Below are 22,167 nucleotides of genomic sequence, written 5' to 3' on the forward strand. Positions count from 1 at the left end.
AGAAACAACTAACGTAGCGGGCAGGAGCTATGGTAGCTTCCACATTCGGCAGCTCCCTTGACAGCCGGCTCCTTTTCCGTTAACGGATTGATTGATTCTGGATCTTGCTTTATTTTGGGTTGGTTATGACGTGTGAAGGGAAGTTGCTGGGTTGGAATCGAAGAACGAGGAAGGCATGACGTTGAGCGGGCAGGCGATGGAAGTTACGTATCCATATATCAAGAAGGGGATAAAAATCAGGATATCCGCTGATGATATTATCTTTTGTGCTTCTCCTTTGCTTGAATTTTTGCTCACTTCATCTGAAGATTGGCTGCCCACCACATCCTCAACTATACTATATACCAACCAAAATAACCAAAAACAGACCGTCATCTATTCTTCATCTATTGCACTTGCTCTATAATTACCTTGCGCTCTTAATACCTTCAGTATCTTTCTATTTAATCTTTTCTTTTTAATCCGTTGCCCGTAACGCTCTTTCATCGTATGTTAGTCGCTATTATATCCGTTTCGACCAATTATAACCTTTACAACATACCATCGCCTCCTAGAATACCGCTACCGCTCTACCGATAAATTTCACGGCGACTTATACTAGCTGTCAAAAATGGCGACTCGAGCCCCAGCTGTCAAGGACACCCTTAACACCGCCCACAACGTGGCGTCTACCACAGAACGAGCTCTTGGTTCTGCCACCAATGATTCTGCTCCTCGCTCCTATCCTGAGCATTCCAGTGCTGTCACTGACGCCTACCATGATATCGAAGGCAATAAAAGCGCTTCTGGTAGCAAGTTTAGTGAAGGCTGGGGCATGAAACCTGGGGATGGTGGCGGCTCGAAGCATAGTCGTGGAGCTTCCACCTCGTCTGCCGATCACATGATTCTTTCCAGTCGTACTGGAAATAATTCCCACCTGTCTAGCGGAACTATGCGCGATCACGATGTTCCTGGAGCTCCTTCTACCGCCACCCACGCTTCCCAGGACTTCAGATCTGGCTCGCGTGGCTATAACCAGGAGCAGCTCAGCAGCCCTTTCCATTGCCCTATTCCCACCGACACTAACCCAAGTGAAATTTTGGCCAGCCGATTCGAGGGTAAGTTTCGGACGGTGTATCCCGTTTATAATGCTCATATGAAGTAGATACTGACTTCGACTTCGCTTGTCGTCTAGAATACCGCCAAATCCTCAAAGATCTTATTGCCTACTTTAAGGAGACCGGAAACCATTATGAGTCCCGCGCCAAAGCTCATCAACGTCTCCAGCAGGCCGTCGCTTCATTCACGATGCCCCAAGAGTTCCTCCAGACTAGAGGCCTCTCAGATGGTCTCGGTGTTTTGCAGAGCCATAGCCGTCTTGCTGTCAACGAAGCTGAGAAGTCCCAGGCCATTGAAGAAGATGTCATTGCTGCGCTGACCTCTCTCCGCTCCGAGCTTTCTTCCAAGATAAAGGAAATCCGCAATCTTGCCGGTGACTTCAAGAGCAATATTGAGCAAGAAATAGACAACACCAAGAAGTCTGTTCGCTCCCTTAACGACGCCATCAGTCAGAATGCTTCAGGGACCGAACCCTCGGTTACTGGAAAGTCGGATCCGTATCTATTGCGTCACTCTGTTGATCGTCAAGTCGAGAAGCAGTTGAAGGAGGAAAACTACATCCAGCAGGCCCATATCAACCTTGAAACTTCTGGACGCGAACTGGAGTCTATTGTTGTTTATGAAATTCAGAAGTCCTTCAACGCCATTGCCGGCATGCTCAAACGTGAGAGCACTTTGGCTTACAACACCTCTGAGGATCTACGTTCTGGAGTCATTAGCATGCCTCGAGATGCTGAATGGGATCACTGGCTTAAATCTAGAGATGAAATGTTCTTAACTAATGTCCCTAGACGGACTGCCCAGCAAATCATTTATCCTGGCATGGATCATCCGTCTTGCCACATGATCCGGTCCGGTCCTCTGGAGCGCAAAGGAAAGTACCTCAAGAGCTTCACCGCAGGCTGGTATGTCTTATCGCCTACCCATCTGCACGAGTTCAAGTCTGCCGATAGTCCAACTCCTGTCATGTCGCTCTACTTGCCTGACCAAACCCTGGGCTCTCATTCGGCTAGTGGCGGGTCCAACAACAAATTTATCCTCAAGGGCCGCCAAACTGGCACTCTTCACCGTGGCCACACGTGGATTTTCCGGGCCGAAAGCTACCAGGATATGCTCGGCTGGTACAAAGATATAAAGGATCTGCTTGAGCCTTCTGCTCAGACAGCAGGTAGTTCTGGCGGTGCGGCTCTTGGCAGTGCTGCTCTCCAGGATTCCGAGGCTCCTCTCCCTACTAAAGGTAATCATAAGCGCACCACTAGCTCTTATAGTAGTACCGATAGTGTTCTTGATGAGGAAGACGAGACTCCCTGGGCTGGAATCAACTGCCAGAATAGCCCTGAACTGGCAGCGGCTGGTGTAGCCACTAAGAAAAGTGCGAGTAGCCGTCCAGGCCAGAGCGGCACATTCCAGCCTACCAGAAGCCAGAATATTAATGACTCCTCCATGGTTGAGCCTCATGAAACTCCCGCTCATGGTATGGCAAAGTCATCTGATCCTGCTACTGCTGCTGCTGCAGCTGCTTATATTGGAACGCCAGACACCTATGGTGCACAGAAGTCGCAACCTCATGCGACATCTCATCCCTCACCTGTGGTCCACAACCACCCCATCAATCCGGCCTCCGCCAGTCCTCAATATCAAACCCAATCACACCAACAGAAGCAGCACCAGGTCTTTAATCCAAACTTAGGGCCAACCTCGAGCACTACCGAGGCTTCTCACACCAGCTGGGGGCCTGCTGCTGCTGCTGCTCTTGCTGCGGGTACTGCTGGTGCTGGAGCTGGAGCTTACGCGATGCATCGCCGAAACTCATTGGATAAGGGCCCAGAGGAACCCAGCACAGCCGTACATGGCCAGGGCCAATCCATCTCTACTACCGGGGATCAGGGCCTATCTCCCGAGCAGCAGAAAAGCTTGGCTGCTCGTGGTTTTAACGTTAATGGCGGTGCTACAACCTCTGATCCCACTCCGGCTTCTAGCAAACCCCAGGCTTATAAAGGCCAGGACCGTCTCAGAACTTACCCTAGCCAAACGGGGCAAACCCCTGAGACATCGACTTCCACTGCCGGCCTACATGGCTCGAAGAAATTAGATACCGATTCACCGCAGGCTACAGCTTCGGGCCCGGACCCCACTAAACTGAGGAACGAGAACGCTGCAGCTTTGGGCCTGGACCCCTCTGCACTGAGGAACGAGAACGCTACAGCTTCGGGCCCGGACACCACTAGACTGAGGAACGAGAACGCTACAGCTTTGGGCCTGGACCCCTCTGCACTGAGGAACGAGAACGCTACAGCTTCGGGCCTGGACCCATCTGCACTGAGGAACGAGAACGCTACAGCTTTAGGCTTGGACCCCTTCGTAATACTGAGGAACGAGAAAGCTACAGCTTCGGGCCCGGACACCACTAAACTGAGGAACGAGAACGCTACAGCTTCGGGCCCGGACACCACTAAACTGAGGAACGAGAACGCTACAGCTTCGGGCCCGGACACCACTAAACTGAGGAACGAGAACGCTGCAGCTTTGGGCCTGGACCCCTCTGCACTGAGGAACGAGAACGCTACAGCTTCGGGCCCGGACACCACTAGACTGAGGAACGAGAACGCTACAGCTTTGGGCTTGGACCCCTCTGCACTGAGGAACAAGAACATCAGCAGGCCCCAGTCAAGCTGGTCAACTGAAGAAATCCGGTCTGCTAGCCCAGCCAACCCCGCAAAAACTGCAGCTGCAGCCGGAGCCGGAGCCGGAGCCGGAGCTGCTTTGGCGGCTGGAATTTCCCAAAAGGACAAGCAGAGCAAAGATATTGCTACCACCCCTTCAAAAACCGCTGCTGGTGCTTCTTCCAGTACTACTATGGGGACCTCGGCTCGAGCTGATGCTATCCAGGAAAGTGAAACTTGGAACCCCCTGAGTCTAGGCACGCAGCTTGAGTCTACCAATATCTCTTCCCCAAAAAGCGCCGCAAACGCTAGTGTTCCTGCTGTCGGTTATGCTGCTAGTAGTGAAGATCCCAAGGACATCACCGAGTCTCACAAGTACCCCGGCTCCTATCCCGACGAAGAAATTATCCAGGACAGCGGCACCCACTCTCTTGGGGACGATGTCGGAACTGGAACCACAGCTGGCCCTATTCCCTCCTCTTCTGCGCCCACAACAGTTCCTTCTAGAACCGCAGCCTCCAATACTTCCCCTGTTCAATCCCAAAACCAAGATTACTTGAACAAACCTCGAAGTGAGGAAAGTGAAAGTTCTAACCCAAGTTCTACCAGCATTATCGGTACCATGATGGGCGCTGTTGGCCTAGGTGGTGCAGCTGCTGCCATGTCTAGCAGCAACAAGAACAGCGAAACTGACCAGAAGGAAAGCGGCCACGCAGACCGTGACCTTAACCCCAGGGACAAGACCGTTAGCACCCAAGGTATTCCTATCGATGATGGAACTCCCCATCGCCCTGATATTTCAAAAGCCGCATTAGGTTCGTCTGATGCTCTTCCCCGAAATCAACAGCCTAGCAGCACTCTTCAGGATAGGACCAAGGCTAAGGGCAATGGCAAGGGAACCTCTCAGCCTGGCGCTCTTGGTGATGTGGGAAAGGATACCCAGACCAGCATGTCTACTTCTACCTCTTCTTCCGCACCCAAGCCTGGAGGTACTACTACAATGCCTACTCCCCTTACCGGAACTGGCGTATCACCTGCTGATATTGGGGGCCCTAATCCAATGGGTAGTGAAGGAGCCTCTGATGGCCCCAATCTTTCCACCGCCAATGGCAAGCAGCTTGATGTTAACCCTGACGAGCCACATGTTCTGGGCGACAGCGGCCGTCCCAAGGCCTGGAGCATGGTCGGTGCTGCTGAGAAGGAGCTCCGCGAACTTGGCCAGCTCCCTGATGACAAGACACCTTCCGGCCCGGTCCCTGCGCCAACTGGAAGCCATGATCGACGTAGTTCTTTCTCGTTGAAGCCTACCCCTCGAACTAATGAGAGCATTCATTACCAAATGTCTTCAGTTCCGGGCCAGCTTATTCCTACCTCTGAGAATCATCGCCGCCGTCTGTCTCAAGTGTCTACTGTCGATCCTAAGTTGCGCCGCGAATCGCTTAATACTGTAGACAGCTCGAAATCGACGTCAGTATTCGGCCGCCAGAACACCAACGAAATGACTCCCCATGAAGAACCGCGGTCTGAAAGCTCGGGAGGTGGTATGCTCAGCGGCATTGGAGCTACTGTTGCTGGTGCTGCTGCAGCTGCAGCTACTGCTGTTGGCTTAACAAAGGATTCCACTTCGACTTCGGACCAGAGAGACTCCAACGTTGCTGCTGCTTCAAGTTCTAATGATAATGCAACTACAACTACGCCATCCAGAGACCCCAGAACCAGCGACTATGCTCCTGTCGGTTCATCTACTATCCCTCCTTCTCACACTGCTGGGAAGTCCTCAACCCGTGATGCCCTGCCAATTGTGGGCGCTGCGAGTAGTAACTCTCCGGAATATACTCGTCAAGCACTCGCACGTAAATCTTCGGACTCCTCTATCTCATCCTCTGATTATGACTCTTCTGATGTACGTGCTGGAGGCACAAGAAACACGAGCAAAATGGCAGCCACGACTACTCCTGGTAGCGCTACTACTGGTAACCGGCTCCGAGGCACTGCAGACCCGGAAAAGTCACTTGGGCCAAATGTTGGTGATATGCTTGCTGGGGCTGCTGAGACAGTTCTCCCTAGCACCCGGGCTCCAGAAAATGCCTCTGGTGCCACTCTAGGAGCTGTTCCCCCCAACACCCGCGACACTGCAGGCATCGGTAACAGCCCTGGAACCTATGCGGATGCCCGGACCGCCCAGGAACAAAACACTCAATCCACCACAGGCTCTGGTGCCGGACTTGGTGCGACTGTTGCTGCTGCTCTTGGTGCAGGCGCTGCGGCCCTTGGTCTGACCACTAGCCATGATGACGCAGCCACCAGCGCCGAGCAGAAGGACAAGGAGTATTCTTCTTCGATTTCTTCATCTTCCAGTGATTACGAAGAGTCCCATATGCCTAGTCATGATAGCTGGGCTCCTGCCTCGGCTTATAAGAACTCGGTGACTAGTGCTGGTGTCGCTTCTGCTTCTAAAGGAAATGCACCCCCAACATCTGTCTCCAAACCTGCCAACACCTCTTACTCCGCTGATGGCACCAAGACATACTTTGAGACCAGCAAACACACCCACCCTAGAACCTCCTCCGCTATTGCAGCTGGTGCAAGTGTTGGTGCTGCCACTACTGCTGCCACTGCCGCTGCCGCACTATCAGCCCCTGGACATCATGATGATGATCTCTCTGGTACCTACCATATAGGCTCCTCTAGTCTTAAGCATAACACTGAGGCTGCTCTACGGACTAACCAACCAATAATTGATGAGCAGTCTGAGGAGGCCGATAACACCTACCGCATGGCTGGTGGCAGTGTCCCACATGAGTCCGAGCAATTTGACGTTCCTCCCGGTGTAACTTCTAAGCATGTGCACCCTCAATACCCTCATACCCACGCCCACACTCCAGTGGTTGCAGCCAAAATGACCAACAAAGGCCCCTCCAGCTATCACATGAAGTCAGGCCAACTGGATCACCCTCGGGATGATGTTTCTGGTGGCGCTGCCTTGCATCAAGGTGCTGGAAGTGCCTCCAGAGCTACCTCTAAAGTTGCTTCTGGAACTGCCCCTACAGCTACCACTAGGCCAGGCACAGGAGCTGCTGCGGGAATCGCTGCTGGAGCTGCTGCAGGAGCTACTGCTGGAGCTGCCACTTTGGCAGCGCATAACCACAGTAAAAGCCCTTCAAACACGGCCTCACCCGACAACTCCGAACTTTCTGAGGAGTGGTCTGGTCCTTGGAACAGAGACTCCGCCTCCAATGCTAATCATCCCATGACACTTAAGGAAGAGCTTCAGGAAACTGTCCGTGAAAGAGAAGCCCGAGGCCTTGGTCAGTCGGGTAGCTCTATGAACCCTACCCAAGGAACTAACCCTGCGACAATCGGAAGTGATCCTACCTTCTTTGCTAGCGAGACTACTGATTCCACCGCAGCTACCGTCGGTTCAAACTCCAGCCAGTCGACACCGACCGGTTCCAGAGCTGCCCCTTCAGGTCTTGGTGCTGCTGGAGCCATGGCCAACACTGCTTCAGCTTCTCCCTCTGGCCCCACAGCCACTACTGGTGTGCGCTCAACTTCTATCCCCACTGTTACTGGACCCGAAGCCGCTTCTCTCGGTGATGATCAGCCACAGGATGCTTACACCATAGCTGGAGCCCAAGACGCATCTCGTAGCGAAAATACTGATCCTTCACAGATGAATTTCTCCAGCAAGGATTACGGCATGAGCAATGTGACTCCCGCAGCTTCTGCTGGACCAGGCCCTTCGCAAGCTAGCAATGCCGCAGCAATTGGCGGCGAGTCTTCAACTGCTGGGCCCTCAATGGACAAACCTTTGAGTACCGAGCCCGCAGCCATGTCACAGGCCAATAGAGGCGACGCCGGCTCGCCCCCGAAGGACAAGCATCTAGCTACACGTATAAAGGAGGGCTCATCTCGCTTGTTTGGTCGTAACAAGTCGAAGAGAGTCAAGAGTAGAGCGGGAAGCACCGATGTGCCAGCCCCTTACCCTACTCAGTAAGGAAGAAAGAGAGGGAATAAGAGAAGAGTGCTGAAATTTGCGAGCTAGCTAACTGGTAACTCTTTTTGTGCTTTTATTGGGTTATTCTTTTACAAATTGATCTAAGTTATTGTGAAGCAGGTTGTGCCGAGGTTTTGGAGTCTTTGGACAAGGGCCTCCATTCTCTCACCTCTTGTGTTCGTTCGTTAGGACTATTAATGCGATTTTGTTTGATACCTCCGATTCTAGTGATTCGTGAGTTTCTGGGAGCCTTGAAAAAAGGGGAGAGAAAGGAAATAAACGTGCGTAGAGACTGTAATAACGCGCCATCTTGTGCCGATGGTGATTGGTAGTTATTTTACTATGTGTGTAGCACAAGACAACAGGGAGCTCATGTATGCCAAGGACAGGCACAAGTAAAAAAAGGCCTTCAATGCTGTGACTTGCGAGATTCCCACACGAATAATTTGCAGATTATACGAGCTTTATGTAGTATTGGCGACTACGGCTGCAGGCGGTCACCCTTTTGCTTCTTCATCCCCTTCCCTAATGCTGTCTGTCTCGATTCGTGTATGTGCTACTTATCATATGCATATAGCCATATGCCCATTGCTGCTCTCAGCCTTTTTTCCTGACCTTCTTTTCCCTTTCCTCCCCCTTGTTTTTCCTTCTTCTTTTCCTTCTAGCTATGAACGGCTCTGTATCGTGCCGGCTTCGTGTCTCTGTGAAACACACAAGTGTGCAATGTGTTGGCAGTCAGTTGTCTTGCCCTTCGGTAGCACGCTACGTACCTGTACGTACTAGCGCAGACGGGTGTATGATTGGGATTTACGTGGATGTTTAAAATATACCTTCTTCTGCACAGCTTGTCATGTCAGGTGCAAGGAGGGGAAGGGGGGGGGGGGGGGGGACTTCGGATACGTGTGTGCATGCATGTGCCCTTCCGTTTTGTACACTCCTGGCGGCATTCTTTTTGGTCCGTTTCCCGTTCCCGGATGTCTAGGGTTAAGAAAAACTCGTGTGCAACCAGTTATTTACAGCAAGGTGATGACATCTCTAACAAACATAGGCGACTGTGGGGGATGGCAGACTTGGCGGTTCCCAGCGTACATGGACATGGATACGCAAGTACGCACTACAGCTAGTTATATTCCAGCATCAGAAAAGTCACATGATGTATCACATCCAGCCTCATGCACTACGGTAGAGACATCATTTATGTTGCTCTACACCCGCCATGCTTAGAGCATTCTTTTAGTAAACAGCGAGCAAGTGCTCTATAAGATAGCGACAGGCATTTCACACCTTGGTGTTGATTCATTTGTTCTCAACCCAGGATCTCAAGGCCCAATCTAGACCGGTTTCATCACCAGTCGTAGTACATGATAGCGGCCAGCAAACCTTGGCAAGGAAGAAAATACAAAAGACAAAGACTTTCTCCCAAGGCCTAGCCCATCATCGATTCAAGACTTGCAAGTTACATGGCTTCGTATGGGTCCAAAGTCTGCTGCTAGCAAAATGACAGTGAGAATCCCTATGTAGGACCAAGAGTGTTAGGATAGAAAGGAGAGGCTAGAAGAAGCAGAGCGTTAGAAAATAAACAGGTAAAGGCAGAAGTGGAAAAAAAAAAACAAAAACACTCCAAGGTTACGTGATGATAAATAAAATGACAGCTCAGGATGCAAAAGTCGTGCAGTTGCCACGGAAGGACTCTGTTAGGGTTGCACAGCATATTCCAACTCAAGGGTCCATAATTAGTGCATGGCTTAGGGTTCCTTTAATAGTAAGGGTCTATCACATGGCTTGATATTCTCTTTCGATGCTCAGGTTTAACTGCGTCAATCCTTTCTTGAAAACTACAGAAGACTGCGGTGCGTTTTTCGCTAGGTAATACGCCATGTTGTCCTAAGCAAGAGAGCTCGGTTGAGTTCGATGAGATACATGTTTTCTTAGCTGGGCTGGATTCTAGATTACATTCCACGTTGCCAACTTGATAAAGCAGCGCTGCTATCTCGGCTCAGCTGCCCTCTGATCTGGTGGCCGTAACGTCCACCAAATCCTGGTGTTTAGCGGGGGAGTAAGAAACATAAGACGGGGAGAAAACAGGGCATAGCGCATCACGGTTCTGCGTTGTGCTGCATATTGTGTTCTCCTCGAGCTTGAGCCAAGCTTGATTCACCACAGGTCGAATGTCAGACCAAGACAATTCGTAAGCTGAGAAAAGACCTAAATAAGGCGGTGGGTGCTCCGCAGCAAGATAGGCAAAACGGGGAAAAGAGCAGAACATGGGCAAAGCCCTCACATTGGACACTGGGGGGGGGGGGGGGGGGGCGGAGTTTGTTCATCGTTTCTTGGTGACGGTGAGCGGTAGAAAAGGCTTGATTGAGACACGGCTAAGATCCTTGGGGGGGAGGGGCCAGGAGAGGGTAGTTGGCTCTTGCAAGATCCCTTGTGCGCAGACAACTGCGTGACTAGAGGGCAGAGATTGTTGCTCCCTTTTTCATTGCAGCGGCTGGCTCGGTGTCTTGCTTTGACTAGTCCGAAACAGCCCACTGTCAATTGAGAAGAAAATAGAATTTGGAAAGAGATGCCTGAATGACTAAAAGACAGGCTCAGACAATGTTCCCTTGGCGGCTTCTTTGCGACGGTGAACGGTAATGTGTTTGGGGCTGTTTTTGTTTCTGCTTCTGCTTCTAAACATAGACAGTGCAAGTGCAGTTTGGAAAGCCGGACCGAACGGAGGCAATGGGAAAGGCAGGGACAAAAAGACAGAAAAAACTAGAGACATGAAGAATATGCTGTGCAGTTCGACGGATAGTTACGTATAAAAGTTGAGGAACGAGGGACAATAGAGCTGACCAAGCACATTGCGGTCGCAGGTTCGGATTGGCCAAGAAAATAATAGAGATAAAAGCAGCTAATATATGCCTGTCCAATGTAGTACAGCAACGACCAGGCGGGTGCGTTCTGGGGGGGGGGGGGGGGGACGCCATCAGCTCAGTCAGGTCAGGCAAACGCTCTTTCTCCTGATATCAAGGTCGCAGCCAATAGCAGATAGGGTAAAACGCCCTTCACCCTTTCTCTGGGCACCAAGATAAGTTGAGCCATAGCTAGCGTTGTCGAGATTAATTATGGCTGGCATGGATGGACATAGCTTTAGATAACCTTGTTTTTTCTTTTGCTTTTAGGATCACGTCATCTGGGCCACCCTTGAGACTAATATGGCAGGGGCTGCTAACGCTGCCCTCTCTTTTTAGACTTTGAGGGGCGTTCTTGTCTAGCCAGAGGACAAGACAACGGGTTTTCACAGATGCACAGAACAAGTCGGTGTGTGCGATTGGGGGGGTACTTGGGAAACAAACTATGCACTGAAAGAGGGGGAGAAAGGAGAAAAAAAGTCATCTGGGCAGCTGTGAAGCCATACCCAAGCCGATGTAACCATATAGCGGGACACATATCTATAGTGATATATGCCATTGCATTGCCACCCTCCTCGCCCGGCTCTGAGGAGGTTTTTGCTTTTTTTTTTTTCTTTTTGCTCTGGCCATAGTTCTTTTTATATTCAAGACCTTCATCTCCCCCTCACCCCTCACAGAGCATGCTGTACTGTTTTGCTGCTCTCAAGCCCCAAGTCGTCAACTAACACGCGCCGCACAGGGCAGGAACGAGCCCGAGTCCACCCACACACACAAGAAAGCCTGACTCGGCGTCTGGTTCACCAATTCACTTGTTTGCTTGCGCAGATCGAAAGCAGCCTTTACAAGATTGAGATTGGGTTTCGCGGGGCGCTACCAGAAGCAAACAAACAGCGAAGCCGTCGTATTTTTTGCGCTCTTTTTTTTATTCTTTTATTTCTTACCCATCCGAAGTTCTTAGTCAAGATAAGCCTAGGAAGGAAGTAAGAGAAAAAAGACAAGAGCAGGATCCGCCAGTTGCTTATCTCGAGAAAAACTAGCCAGACTAGGAAGGAAGGAAGCAGGGCAGCGAGCAAGAAAAGAAGCCTTTAAAGGAAGTTACCCGTTTTCTCTCGAGCAGTTACTACAGCGCCAGGAGAAGGAGCCAAGAACCAGCAAACGGCCTACAACGCTGTGTATGTGTAGACTTGCGGCTACAACTCAGGCAACTGCTCCGACCTAGAAGAAATCCTTGCTATCCTTCTTTCCGTCGATAGGTTGGAGGGAGCCTGATTTTCGTTTCTCTTAAATCTCTTAGTTCAGGGCCAGCCACACATAGGCGTGTGTGTGTGTTATCTATCGCCTTGTTCTTTCCCGATCTGTCACCACCCCGAAAAAAAAGAAGGGAACGAAAACGAAAAAAGTCAAGCCCTTGGCCACCATCGCACCATCGCACCATCATTTATTATTATAGGTTCTTCCCTCCATCGTCGTCTCTTTGACCGCAGCCTTTTTCTCCTTTTATCTTCTCTTCTCTTCTTCCTTTTCTTCTTTTTCTTTCCCTTTCGTTTCTCCTGCGTCTTCTTGTTCGTCTTCTTTGTCGTCGTCGTCGTCGTCGTCTTCTTCTTCTTCTTTCTTGCTTCTCCTCTTTCCCCTTCTCTATCGTGACTTTCCTCTTGTCATTCCTCTCCCACCGCCTTCTCCTTCCGTCGTGCGAATCTGGCTCTCGTCTGATTGAGAAGGCGTCATTGATCAAGAGCCAGAACCCTTTTTTTCCTCCCTCTCCTTTGCCTCTTCCCTCCTCTTCTTTCGCTTTGCTTCCTTAAGATGCAGCTCGCTTTCCTTCATGGCATCAACGAGGCGGTCGCCCGGAGCAAGGTGGGCTACTGGTTCCGTCTAGATGGCTCTGGCCATGTAAGTCTACGTCCCTTTTCCTTCGATTTTATCCTAGATTCTCTTCATGTCCTCCCGACTCTCGCAGCACGTTGCTCCGCCGGTTTAATCTTGTGTCGACCGCTTTTGGTTGGTGTCTTGTCGTTCGTCGCTCGTTTCTCATTGTTTTCTCTTTTCTCTCTTTCTCACGTGCCCGCTTGTCACTGCTAATGACGAGCAGATTGACAACCCCCCCCCCCCCCCCAAGCCACCGCCCACCAAATCGAACCATGCCGTTTCTTTGCCCAATCAGACATCCACAATCATCGCTATATCGTCCCATGAAAATTCAAGCTCAACGCCCGCTAACATGCTTCTTTCCCTGCCGTCTTTTTAGCCTAGAGAGCGCAAGGGCTCCTACTTCCTAACTGAGATGCGTGCTGGCCTTGCTACCTTCTTTGCCATGGCCTACATCATCGCTGTCAATTCTTCCATTGTTGCCGACTCTGGCGGCACTTGTGTTTGCGATGTCGACGACTGCGTTACCGCCCCCTCAGATGCGTATATGCTCTGCATATCGGAAATTAAGCGCGACATGGTCACTGCCACTGCTGCGATCTCGGCATTAGGCACTTTCTTCATTGGCCTGCTTGCCAACATGCCCGTTGGTATTGCACCAGGAATGGGTAAGCCGCAGCCCCCCTCCGTTTTTGCTCGTGCTCATAGAGACTCTAATGCCTAACTTGCCCTGTCCCTAGGTCTCAACGCCTACTTTGCCTACACTGTTGTTGGATTCCATGGGTCTGGAAAGGTCCCGTACCAAGTCGCCCTGACTGCCATCTTCATTGAAGGCTGGATTTTCCTAGGCCTGACTATGCTCGGCATGCGCCAATGGCTTGCCCGTGCTATTCCCCGCTCCATCAAACTCGCCACAAGTGTCGGTATTGGCTTGTTCTTGACTCTAATCGGCCTCACCTATTCGGAGGGTCTGGGCATTGTTGTTGGTGCTACCTCTACACCTACTGAACTGGCTGGCTGTCTGCAGGAGGACATGGTTGATGGTCTTTGCCCCACATCCAAAAAGATGCGCTCGCCCAAGATGTGGATTGGTATCTTCTGCGGGGGCATCCTATCTACGATGCTGCTCCTATACCGTGTCAAGGGCGCCATCATCTTTGGCATCATTCTGGTATCCATCATCTCCTGGCCTCGCAACACGGAAGTCACCAACTTTCCTTATACCGCTGTCGGAAACGACAACTTTGACTTTTTCAAGAAAGTCGTCGATTTCCACAAGATCAAGCACACTCTGAACGTCCAGGAGTGGGATATTTCCGGCTATGGAAACCAGTTCGGTCTTGCCATCATCACCTTCCTGTACGTCGATATTCTCGACTGCACCGGCACCTTGTACTCGATGGCCCGTTTTGCCAACCTAATCGACCCCGTCACTCAAGATTTCGAGGGCTCCTCTATGGCCTACACTGTTGATTCTATCACTATTTCTATTGGCGCTCTTTTCGGCACTCCTCCTGTGACTGCCTTTGTCGAGTCAGGTGCTGGTATTAGCGAAGGTGGAAAGACTGGTCTGACTTCCCTGTGCACCGGCATTTGCTTTTTTATTGCTATTTTCTTTGCCCCCATTTTTGCGTCGATCCCGACATGGGCCACTGGCTCTGTCTTGGTGCTTGTTGGCTCCATGATGGCAAAGGAGGTTGTGGCTATCAACTGGGAGTACATTGGTGATGCGGTTCCTGCATTCTTATGCTTGGCCATTATGCCTTTCACTTACTCTATTGCGTATGGCCTAATTGCTGGCGTGTGCTCTTATATTTGCATCAACACGTTAGTGTGGCTTATTGAGCTCGCCTCTGGAGGCCGTATTGTACCGCCCAACAAAAACATGAAGGAGCCGTGGACCTGGAGAATCCCTGGCGGCATTCTCCCTCCATGGTTCAACCGCCTGATTCACGGCAAAAAGGATTTCTGGCGGTCTGAGTCGCCAGCTGTTACTGAAGGAGCTCTTGACGGAGGAGCGGCTAAGACCAGCGACTCTTTAGGGCCCGAGAAGCAACAGCCCTATGAAAAGTAGACAGTGAGGAATTTTTGGCTTGTTGTTTGTGTATATATCGCATCGTGCGTATTAATTGTGGAGTTTTGTTTTGTCCTGTATACAAAATATTACCTGTTTAGATGGTGGCGGGTTCGTGGTCTGGATGCTACAGTAGCCCAAGACTGGCTAGCTGGCTGGCTCCTGGCTTATTTTTGCAGTCTCTTCACAGTATCATGTACATATATGTTTGGGCGGCCTTATGTGGGTTAGATATATATACTTTTGTATTTATCTTTGCTAAGCACAGTTTGGTTTTCCTGGCTCCTGATACTAGAACATTGTCCCAACCAAGATGTTAGATTTTCTTTTCCCAAATGGTAATCTGGACAATATACTGACTGCTTTTTTTTTGCAGAGCGATTCGTTCATTCAACTAACTATGACGAAGTTATGTAAAGTCTCCAACTAAAAGTTGGCTATCCAAAACGATAGATTTTCTCCAATGTATCCCATTCAACATCGAAAAACCATAATAGCATTCTTCCTGTACAAAGGGCGACGCAGTTACGCGACCATCATCCATCTTTCTGACACTCAAATGTCTGTCTCTCTTCCCTTTGTGCAACGGAAGATATTCAAATGCAATGTCGCACAACGCATGAGAGGCAAAATAGCCCCTTCATCCCTCAAGTAGTAGATGACAACCTATAGCAAGTATAAATCAAGACCAAGAATAGCAATAAAAAAGAAGAAAAAAAAAAGTAGAAGCACACATTGCTTAACCAAACAATGCAATGTGGAGGGTAATCGAAACAAGCAAAGAAAAAGAGCATGAAAGCAAAGAAGTCGCTACGCAAAAAAAAAAAAAAAAAGAAAAAAAAAAGGGCTTAGTTTGCCAAATGAAGCGATAACAAGCTCGCCGAGAATGTGAACTAGGCATCATGATATGATAGCATTCCCCCGTCTAATTCGCCAGCAGCCCGTGTTGAGCATTGGGCGCTTGGGGGGTGCATCTTCAAGAGCTAGGGCTCCTGCGATCGATATTTGGCAGGTTCTTCAGTGACGCACTGGCCTTTACGAGGTCGGCTTTGGCCTGCGCAAACTCCTGGGCCTTCTCTTCGTCTGTCTTGACGCGGATCTGGCGGTGTTCGCCAGCGGCCATGGTCCCCTTGATGGTCCACCTTAGAGGGGGGCGGGCAAGCGCCTCAGCAACATCAACGGGCTCCTTAGGGAGAGGGTATTCACGGCACAGAGGAGGTAGAGGGTTTCCAGCCGAGTTTACCTGAGGATGGGATAGTGTTGGGGTCTCAGAGCGGTGGCCCGCTGTAGAAGAAGCTTCAGAGGGCGTAGGAGTATTGGTCGACGAGCGGTCCATGGTGTGAAACAGTCAATAGGTAAGATGTATAGAAGATTGATTGATAGCAAAGATAACAGTAAGATTGGCGAGTGAATTGTGGTAAATGCGAGAAATAATTGCGAATGAGTTCACAGAACAAGCTGGCTAGTGAAGAAATGAGCAGGAAGGGGGCCAATTTATGTGAAAGGGTTCTTGGGGAGATAAGATAAATAAATGAAATAAATGAAATAAATGAAGAAAAAAATATTTATTTGTGCGTGGATCCAGGAAAAAGCAAAAAAACGAGAGATTGGTAGATATGGGCGGCCGCAGAGGCTCTAAAACACGTGAACATGGGAACAATGCTACCCTTTTTTTTTCATTTTTCCTTTTTGTCCTTGTTATTTACTTACATGCACAGAGAAAAGGGAGGCCTTTGGTGAATCTGCACCCCCCCCCCCCCCAAAGGCCATAAATCAAGCCAATACTATACATGCGACTTCGCTGAACTGAATATATCCAAAGAATCATCTAGGGCCATGTTAATGTTTTGTACTAATCAAGGAAAGCTCTTGCCACATGATGAAGGAATTGCGGGTTTCAGGAACCACCGAGACGGTGTCTATTTATGCAGCTAAAGAGGCATGGAAATGGTAAGTACTTTTGAGGTTTGGCCGCCTTCTTGAAGAGCAAGCAGGCAGTGAAGAACGGCGACGGGCTTGCCTGTGTTTTCTTCCACCACGAAACTACCGAAATTTCGAGGTGTATGTTGTTTTAGCTGGTGCTGGAGGATGCAACTGCAGTTACATTCGCTGTGGATTTGCTACAACGGCACATGGACATAAGTATCTATATACAGATACAATACATGAACTGCATGCTGCTGCTTGATGACGTTCTTTCAGATCTGCATCTCAACAAGACTGAGTGAAACGAAGAATAGCCATTAGTTCCACTCTTGATACTAAGCATACCCACCGTTGTTCATTCGTCCAAAGATTGTTCGTTTCGAAAATGGCAAATGAGACAAAACCTGAGGCTCAACAGAGAAACCTTTGTTTGCGCCAGCTGTACTTACAGCCTTATCTCAACCCCCCCCCCCCCATGTAATGTTAAATGAGATTTTATCAAGTCCTAGGCAGAGACGCTCAATCGTAACTCTCAACTGGGTGCCCCCATGGACACTTGACTCCTATTCCCATCCTCCTTGCTATGATTTTTGCAGGATTCGTTGTTGTGCGTTAGCGCAGGGTAGCGGCCTGTCTGTCTAGTGTCGTCTTCGGTGAATATTGTGTTTAAGTACAATATGGTATACAAGCATATTATCCCCTAGCTAAATATATGCTTATAAATGTGCTTGCACAAGCGACATAAATCTAAGCTCAGCACTTTGTAATATGTCTCATGACTAAGTGGCCTGGAGACCTCGGAATCTCTAGCTCGTCATGCAGTGGCTATACTCTTTCCTCAAGTTGTACACATATATTCTATCCCGAACCATGCTCACATGCAAATCAACATCCCATCCCGCCTTACTAACAAACAACGTGATTGGGCTTTTTTCACCTATTTCGCTTTTGCGCTACTTTGATGTCCAAGTCTTTGGGCCCACTTTAAATCAAGTTATAGTGTAGATCCGTATATAATACATATTACATGCATAAAACTATTGAGGCTCTGTTTAAGCCCAAGGGTTCAATCTCATCTCAAACCACACACTCGGATAGCAAAACCACACCACAGAAACACCACATCGTACTACTCGTCTTTATATTACTGCATATTTGCCATGTCGCAGCCACAGTTTATTTCGGGCAACCCTGCTGCCATCGACAAGTTCTTGGAGGGCTTTGATGTAAGCTACACCCTATGGTGATTGCTGAGGCTGTGTGAGAGATTAACAGCTAATGGTTACCCTTCTATCCAGACCTTTCTCTTTGACTGTGATGGCAAGTCTAGGAATTTGGCCTGATTTATGCATTTATTACCACTTTGTGTGAAAATGAGCCTCAAACTCTAATGCAGCTTTTCAGGCGTCCTCTGGTCCGGTGACTCAGTGTACGAGAACATTCCTGAGACACTCAACATGCTCAAAGCAAAGGGTTAGCCCCTCCTCATATCAGCTTGTTTTCGCTATGGACTAACAATTCCATAGGCAAGAAGATTGTTTTCGTGACAAACAATTCGACCAAGTCTCGCAATGACTACCAAAAAAAGCTCACTAAAATGGGCATCCAGTGTGAATTGGACGAGGTCTTCTGCTCGTCATACTCGGCTTCCATTTACATCAGCCGTATCTTGCAACTCCCCGAGGGGAAGCACAAAGTCTTTGCCATTGGTGAAAGTGGCATGAAGGAAGAGCTGGAGTCTGAGGGCTTAGTAGTCGTTGGTGGCCCCGCTGACACATACAACCGCAATATTGAACCCGAGGACTACCAAGCTATGGCCGACAAAACAGCCCTCGACCCTGAAGTGGGCGTTGTTTTAGTGGGATTGGACCGCAAAATCAACTACCTAAAGCTATCTATGGCCTTCCACTACATCCGAAATGGCGCCAAGTTCCTTGCCACTAACATTGACAGTACCCTGCCTTCCCATCACACCTTCTTCCCTGGTGCCGGAGCATGCTCTATTCCCCTTGTCCATATGACTGGCGAGACGCCTCTGGCTCTAGGAAAGCCCGGCCAGGCTATGATGGATGCTATTGAGGGCAAGTTCCAGCTGGACCGCGCCCGAACTTGCATGGTTGGTGATCGTTTGAATACTGACATCAAGTTTGGCATTGACGGGAAGCTAGGTGGCACCCTCATGGTTCTGACTGGCGTTAATCAGAAAGCCGACTTTGAAGCGAAGGATGCTGTTGCTGTTCCTGCTTTCTATGCGAACAAATTGAGTGATTTATTGGCTGCCAGCAAGTAAGTGACGCCTGGTGGAAAGCGGCGGCCGTTGGGGATAGCAGTTGGTTGGGGACTTAAACTGGCGGGTTGATCGGGATTCGCCTTGCCAACAAGAGGTGCCAATACAATGGGCCAGGCAAATTGGTTGGCTTCATAGAAATTTATCGGTTTTGCGAGGACATCCTGCCTTGGAAAGCCAACTTGCCAGCTCTCTGGGAACAGATTTACTAGATATGCTTCGTTGATCTCGTATGAATTCATGTGGTAGCGGGGGTGCAGGAACCAGGACAGCCCAGCCAACTGTCCAACATAATCGCGAGATATAGCTTGATACTTTGGAATGTGGGCTAGCGTGAACCCCCCCGCGGAATGTTACTGGGCCGAACCAAGCATGTTCTTTGGTAAAGTGGCATCGTGTTTGCATCTGATGGACGGGGCAAGGCAGGGCGCAACTACCACCGACGATCAGATTATTTGCTGCCATCTAGTAACATATATGTAATAAGCTCATTGGATTTCTTAGCACCCCAAGTCTATTGTAATAACGACAGATTGGGCTATTGAGTGCTACAAATGAGCACATTATGCCGACACCACCATCACATATATCTATATCATCACAGAGTGCGCCCAAATCATTGTCTTCTCCAACACCTTTGAAAAGATTTAGTAGGTTCCTTGACTGTAAATAGTCAGTATTAGGGCAGCAACTTCGTTTCAAGGCTTGTTTTTTCACTTTGCGCTTGATGATTCTGCACGAGAGGCATATCCCGAATCTATTACCATCCGGGACTTTCTTGAGAGCTTGCTTAAGAGCTTGCTTGACAAGATCATTATGGTAGATGGTCTACTACTTTCTCAAAACTTATGGCAGAGCCAACTTCGCAAAGGTGTTCTCTCAGCAACGGCCTCCCCCACCTATCCAGCTAAGGGATAGTTGACCAAAGGCTGATGCTTACAATAGTCACAGAAGTACTACGTTTTGTTATCCCTTTGCTGCTTTAGCTACTTGGATCTCTTCATCTACGTTGCTACCTTGCATAGACCAAGTATCAAGCTTGCGTTACCTCTATAGACGGTCCGGAAAGCTTGGCCAATGGTCGCATCATCAAGAGCGGATATATGAGCCCCGGTTTCAACGACTTGGTCATCATTGGTCTAATAACCATGATAACAACATGAATAAGCATGATTACTGGCAGCTGAAATATCAAGCGTCCTATCTTTAAAAGCAGTATCCCGTAGATGTCAAATAAGTTCAAGCTCAAGCTCAAAGGCGCCGTACACTGCAGGCTTTAGTAACGAATGTAAAATATCGCCTGCTATAACAGACAGAAGATCACTAGTGATGTCTAGCCAAAGCGTTGACTATACTTTGACACAAACACACACGCAACATATTTATTAGAATATATAAGCAAATAACAAAGGACTAGCTTGGAAAGTATAACACCATGAGCCACAGTCGGGCCATGGAACGACATATTGTACATGTATAGCCCATACGTATCCGGACATCAAATGATTGAACATAGATAGCTCTACAAATACCCTTATCGCGCATAGTGGCTTTCGCTAACGTCTATCATATGCCTCATCCCTATAAATAGCCCCTACCAGCATTATTCCTGCTTCTTTGCTTCCCTTTCGAGCGTGCGCTTGGCTAGATCGCCAGTCTGGGTATTTCCCAGGCCTCTAGGCCGAGGAGGGTTGAACCCCGCGGCTGACAGTGGGAAAAACATGCCAACTTGGTTTTGATAGACTTTGTACTCGGAGTACTTTGAGGAGGTGATGGTCTCAGTGAGGGCAGTTGAAGCTTGAAACAATAAGATCAACAGACACGAGCCTGTGAAGGCCCACCAAGCGTGGTCTTGTGTTGCCATGCAAGACCACTGGTATAGCGTGTACCAAAAAAGCTGCTCACCAACAAAGTTGGGATGCCGGACATATTTCCAGAGCCCACGGGTGATGAAGCCGCGCTCAAGCTCTTCTTGCGTGTATCCCTTGGGCACTTTGGCAGTAGCCTGGTAGCTAATTTTAGCCTGATGGTAATCTACCATTTATCGAGTCAGTCAGCATCGATGCAATCGTGTCAGCCTTTGAGACATAAGGACTACACTTACCCCATTGCTGGCCATCGGCTATATATTCCAAGCCCACGAGCGCAAGACAGATGATGAAGTATGCTAGATCGCCTCCGTGAATATAGACATCTATCTTTCCTGCCAAAAAGATCAGGTATGCAGGAACGCCCGAGAACAGGAACAATAGGATGCTCTGGATACAACTAATGAAAGTAACATTGAGTACGAAAAAAGCAGCGCGCGGTAGATATCCGCGAACGATATCCCTAAACCATGGGATTAGCAACTAAACAAAAGAACCAAAAGTAAAATCGGCAGGGGGGGGGATAATGAAATACCAACGATAGTCTTCGGATCCACGCTTATAACCGCCTTTACGCCAGTAGTTGAACGTTAACCGAATCTGCGAAGATAACAGAGAGGTGGAAATTTGTTAGCGAAAGCCACGACATGGGAATGGCTCGTATTCTTTATCGTCACGTACACTCCAAAAGGTCGTTGCAAGCGTTGCTAGATCAATGCGCTCGTGCGGAATCCCATTCGCTCTAGCCCAGACAGCGAAGTTCATCACGTAAAGATTAGGAAGAATGCTCCATAAGCGATCGACCTGGGAAAAGTTCTGGTTGAGCTCGGATACGGCCAAAAAGCCAGCTGCAAGCAGAAGCGACGCTGCAAAGCCGCTAACTAATGGATTGGTTTGATTATAAAGATCTTGTAGCCGATAAAAAATCGTGCCGCCAGCCTCATCACCGGCGATCACAGCATCGAGAAGCTTGTATGGCAAATCGCGAAGCTGGGGCAAGAATGGCTCAACGACTAACGAGAAGTTGGCACAGTCCTGAATGGATGCGATTGTTGGAAGCGCCATTTGGGCGTCGATGCGGACGGCTGCTCGATGGATGTATTTGTCGTAGTACGGGTGTGATATTGGTCCAAAGTAAAAGAGGGGCCTGGATGTTAGCAACTCCAGCAGCATAAGCCATGATATGATGGGTGAATGAAGCTCTGGCCCAGCTGCTCCTTAGTTCAGGGTTGCCTCCTTCCTAATTAAGATTTTATCCCCACTTGTTATTAGTCATACATGGGGATGAAGAGAAGTATGTATGTACGTATTTTTTAGCATCTAATGATGAGAAGTACGGCATCCTGATGCTGAAGCTGAAATAGCAAACAGTGAAGAAGCCAACCGTTACTCTGAGAGCTCGAAAAACAAAAAAGGGTAAAAAGAAAGCGAAAGAAATAGAAGCAATAGGAAAGGGAGAGAAACGATACCGTTCATCTTGGTTCTCATGCT

General features: G+C 49.1%; 5 protein-coding genes across 5 annotated transcripts; 3 read left to right on the forward strand and 2 right to left on the reverse strand.

The window, feature by feature from the left end:
* Nucleotides 1-610: 610 nt before the first annotated feature.
* On the forward strand, nucleotides 611-7,758 carry HOO65_080472 (Phosphatidylinositol 4,5-bisphosphate-binding protein SLM1; the record flags this gene model as incomplete). Its single annotated transcript, XM_071004106.1, has 2 exons — nucleotides 611-1,097; nucleotides 1,145-7,758. The coding sequence occupies 2 exons, from the start codon at nucleotides 611-613 to the stop codon at nucleotides 7,756-7,758; spliced, it is 7,101 nt and encodes a 2,366-aa protein (XP_070856702.1).
* A 4,700-nt stretch (nucleotides 7,759-12,458) lies between these two features.
* Nucleotides 12,459-14,595, forward strand: HOO65_080473 (putative xanthine/uracil permease; the record flags this gene model as incomplete). Its single annotated transcript, XM_071004197.1, has 3 exons — nucleotides 12,459-12,545; nucleotides 12,901-13,189; nucleotides 13,262-14,595. The coding sequence occupies 3 exons, from the start codon at nucleotides 12,459-12,461 to the stop codon at nucleotides 14,593-14,595; spliced, it is 1,710 nt and encodes a 569-aa protein (XP_070856703.1).
* Nucleotides 14,596-15,571: 976 nt separating this feature from the next.
* On the reverse strand, nucleotides 15,572-15,931 carry HOO65_080474 (uncharacterized protein; the record flags this gene model as incomplete). Its single annotated transcript, XM_071001567.1, has 1 exon — nucleotides 15,572-15,931. One exon carries the CDS (start codon nucleotides 15,929-15,931, stop codon nucleotides 15,572-15,574), a length of 360 nt encoding a protein of 119 aa, XP_070856704.1.
* A 1,750-nt stretch (nucleotides 15,932-17,681) lies between these two features.
* Nucleotides 17,682-18,811, forward strand: HOO65_080475 (4-nitrophenyl phosphatase; the record flags this gene model as incomplete). The annotated part of the gene is made up of 3 exons (XM_071004331.1): nucleotides 17,682-17,764; nucleotides 17,918-17,994; nucleotides 18,048-18,811. 3 exons carry the CDS (start codon nucleotides 17,682-17,684, stop codon nucleotides 18,809-18,811), a joined length of 924 nt encoding a protein of 307 aa, XP_070856705.1.
* Nucleotides 18,812-20,411: 1,600 nt separating this feature from the next.
* HOO65_080476 (DUF1295 domain protein) lies at nucleotides 20,412-21,741 on the reverse strand (the record flags this gene model as incomplete). Its single annotated transcript, XM_071004299.1, has 4 exons — nucleotides 20,412-20,842; nucleotides 20,913-21,139; nucleotides 21,212-21,276; nucleotides 21,358-21,741. 4 exons carry the CDS (start codon nucleotides 21,739-21,741, stop codon nucleotides 20,412-20,414), a joined length of 1,107 nt encoding a protein of 368 aa, XP_070856706.1.
* Between the last annotated feature and the right edge of the window lie 426 nt (nucleotides 21,742-22,167).

The sequence above is a fragment of the Ceratocystis lukuohia genome, assembly GCF_044167205.1.
Source record: "Ceratocystis lukuohia strain C4212 chromosome Unknown Supercontig8_pilon, whole genome shotgun sequence".
NCBI classification, from domain to species: Eukaryota; Fungi; Ascomycota; class Sordariomycetes; order Microascales; family Ceratocystidaceae; genus Ceratocystis; species Ceratocystis lukuohia.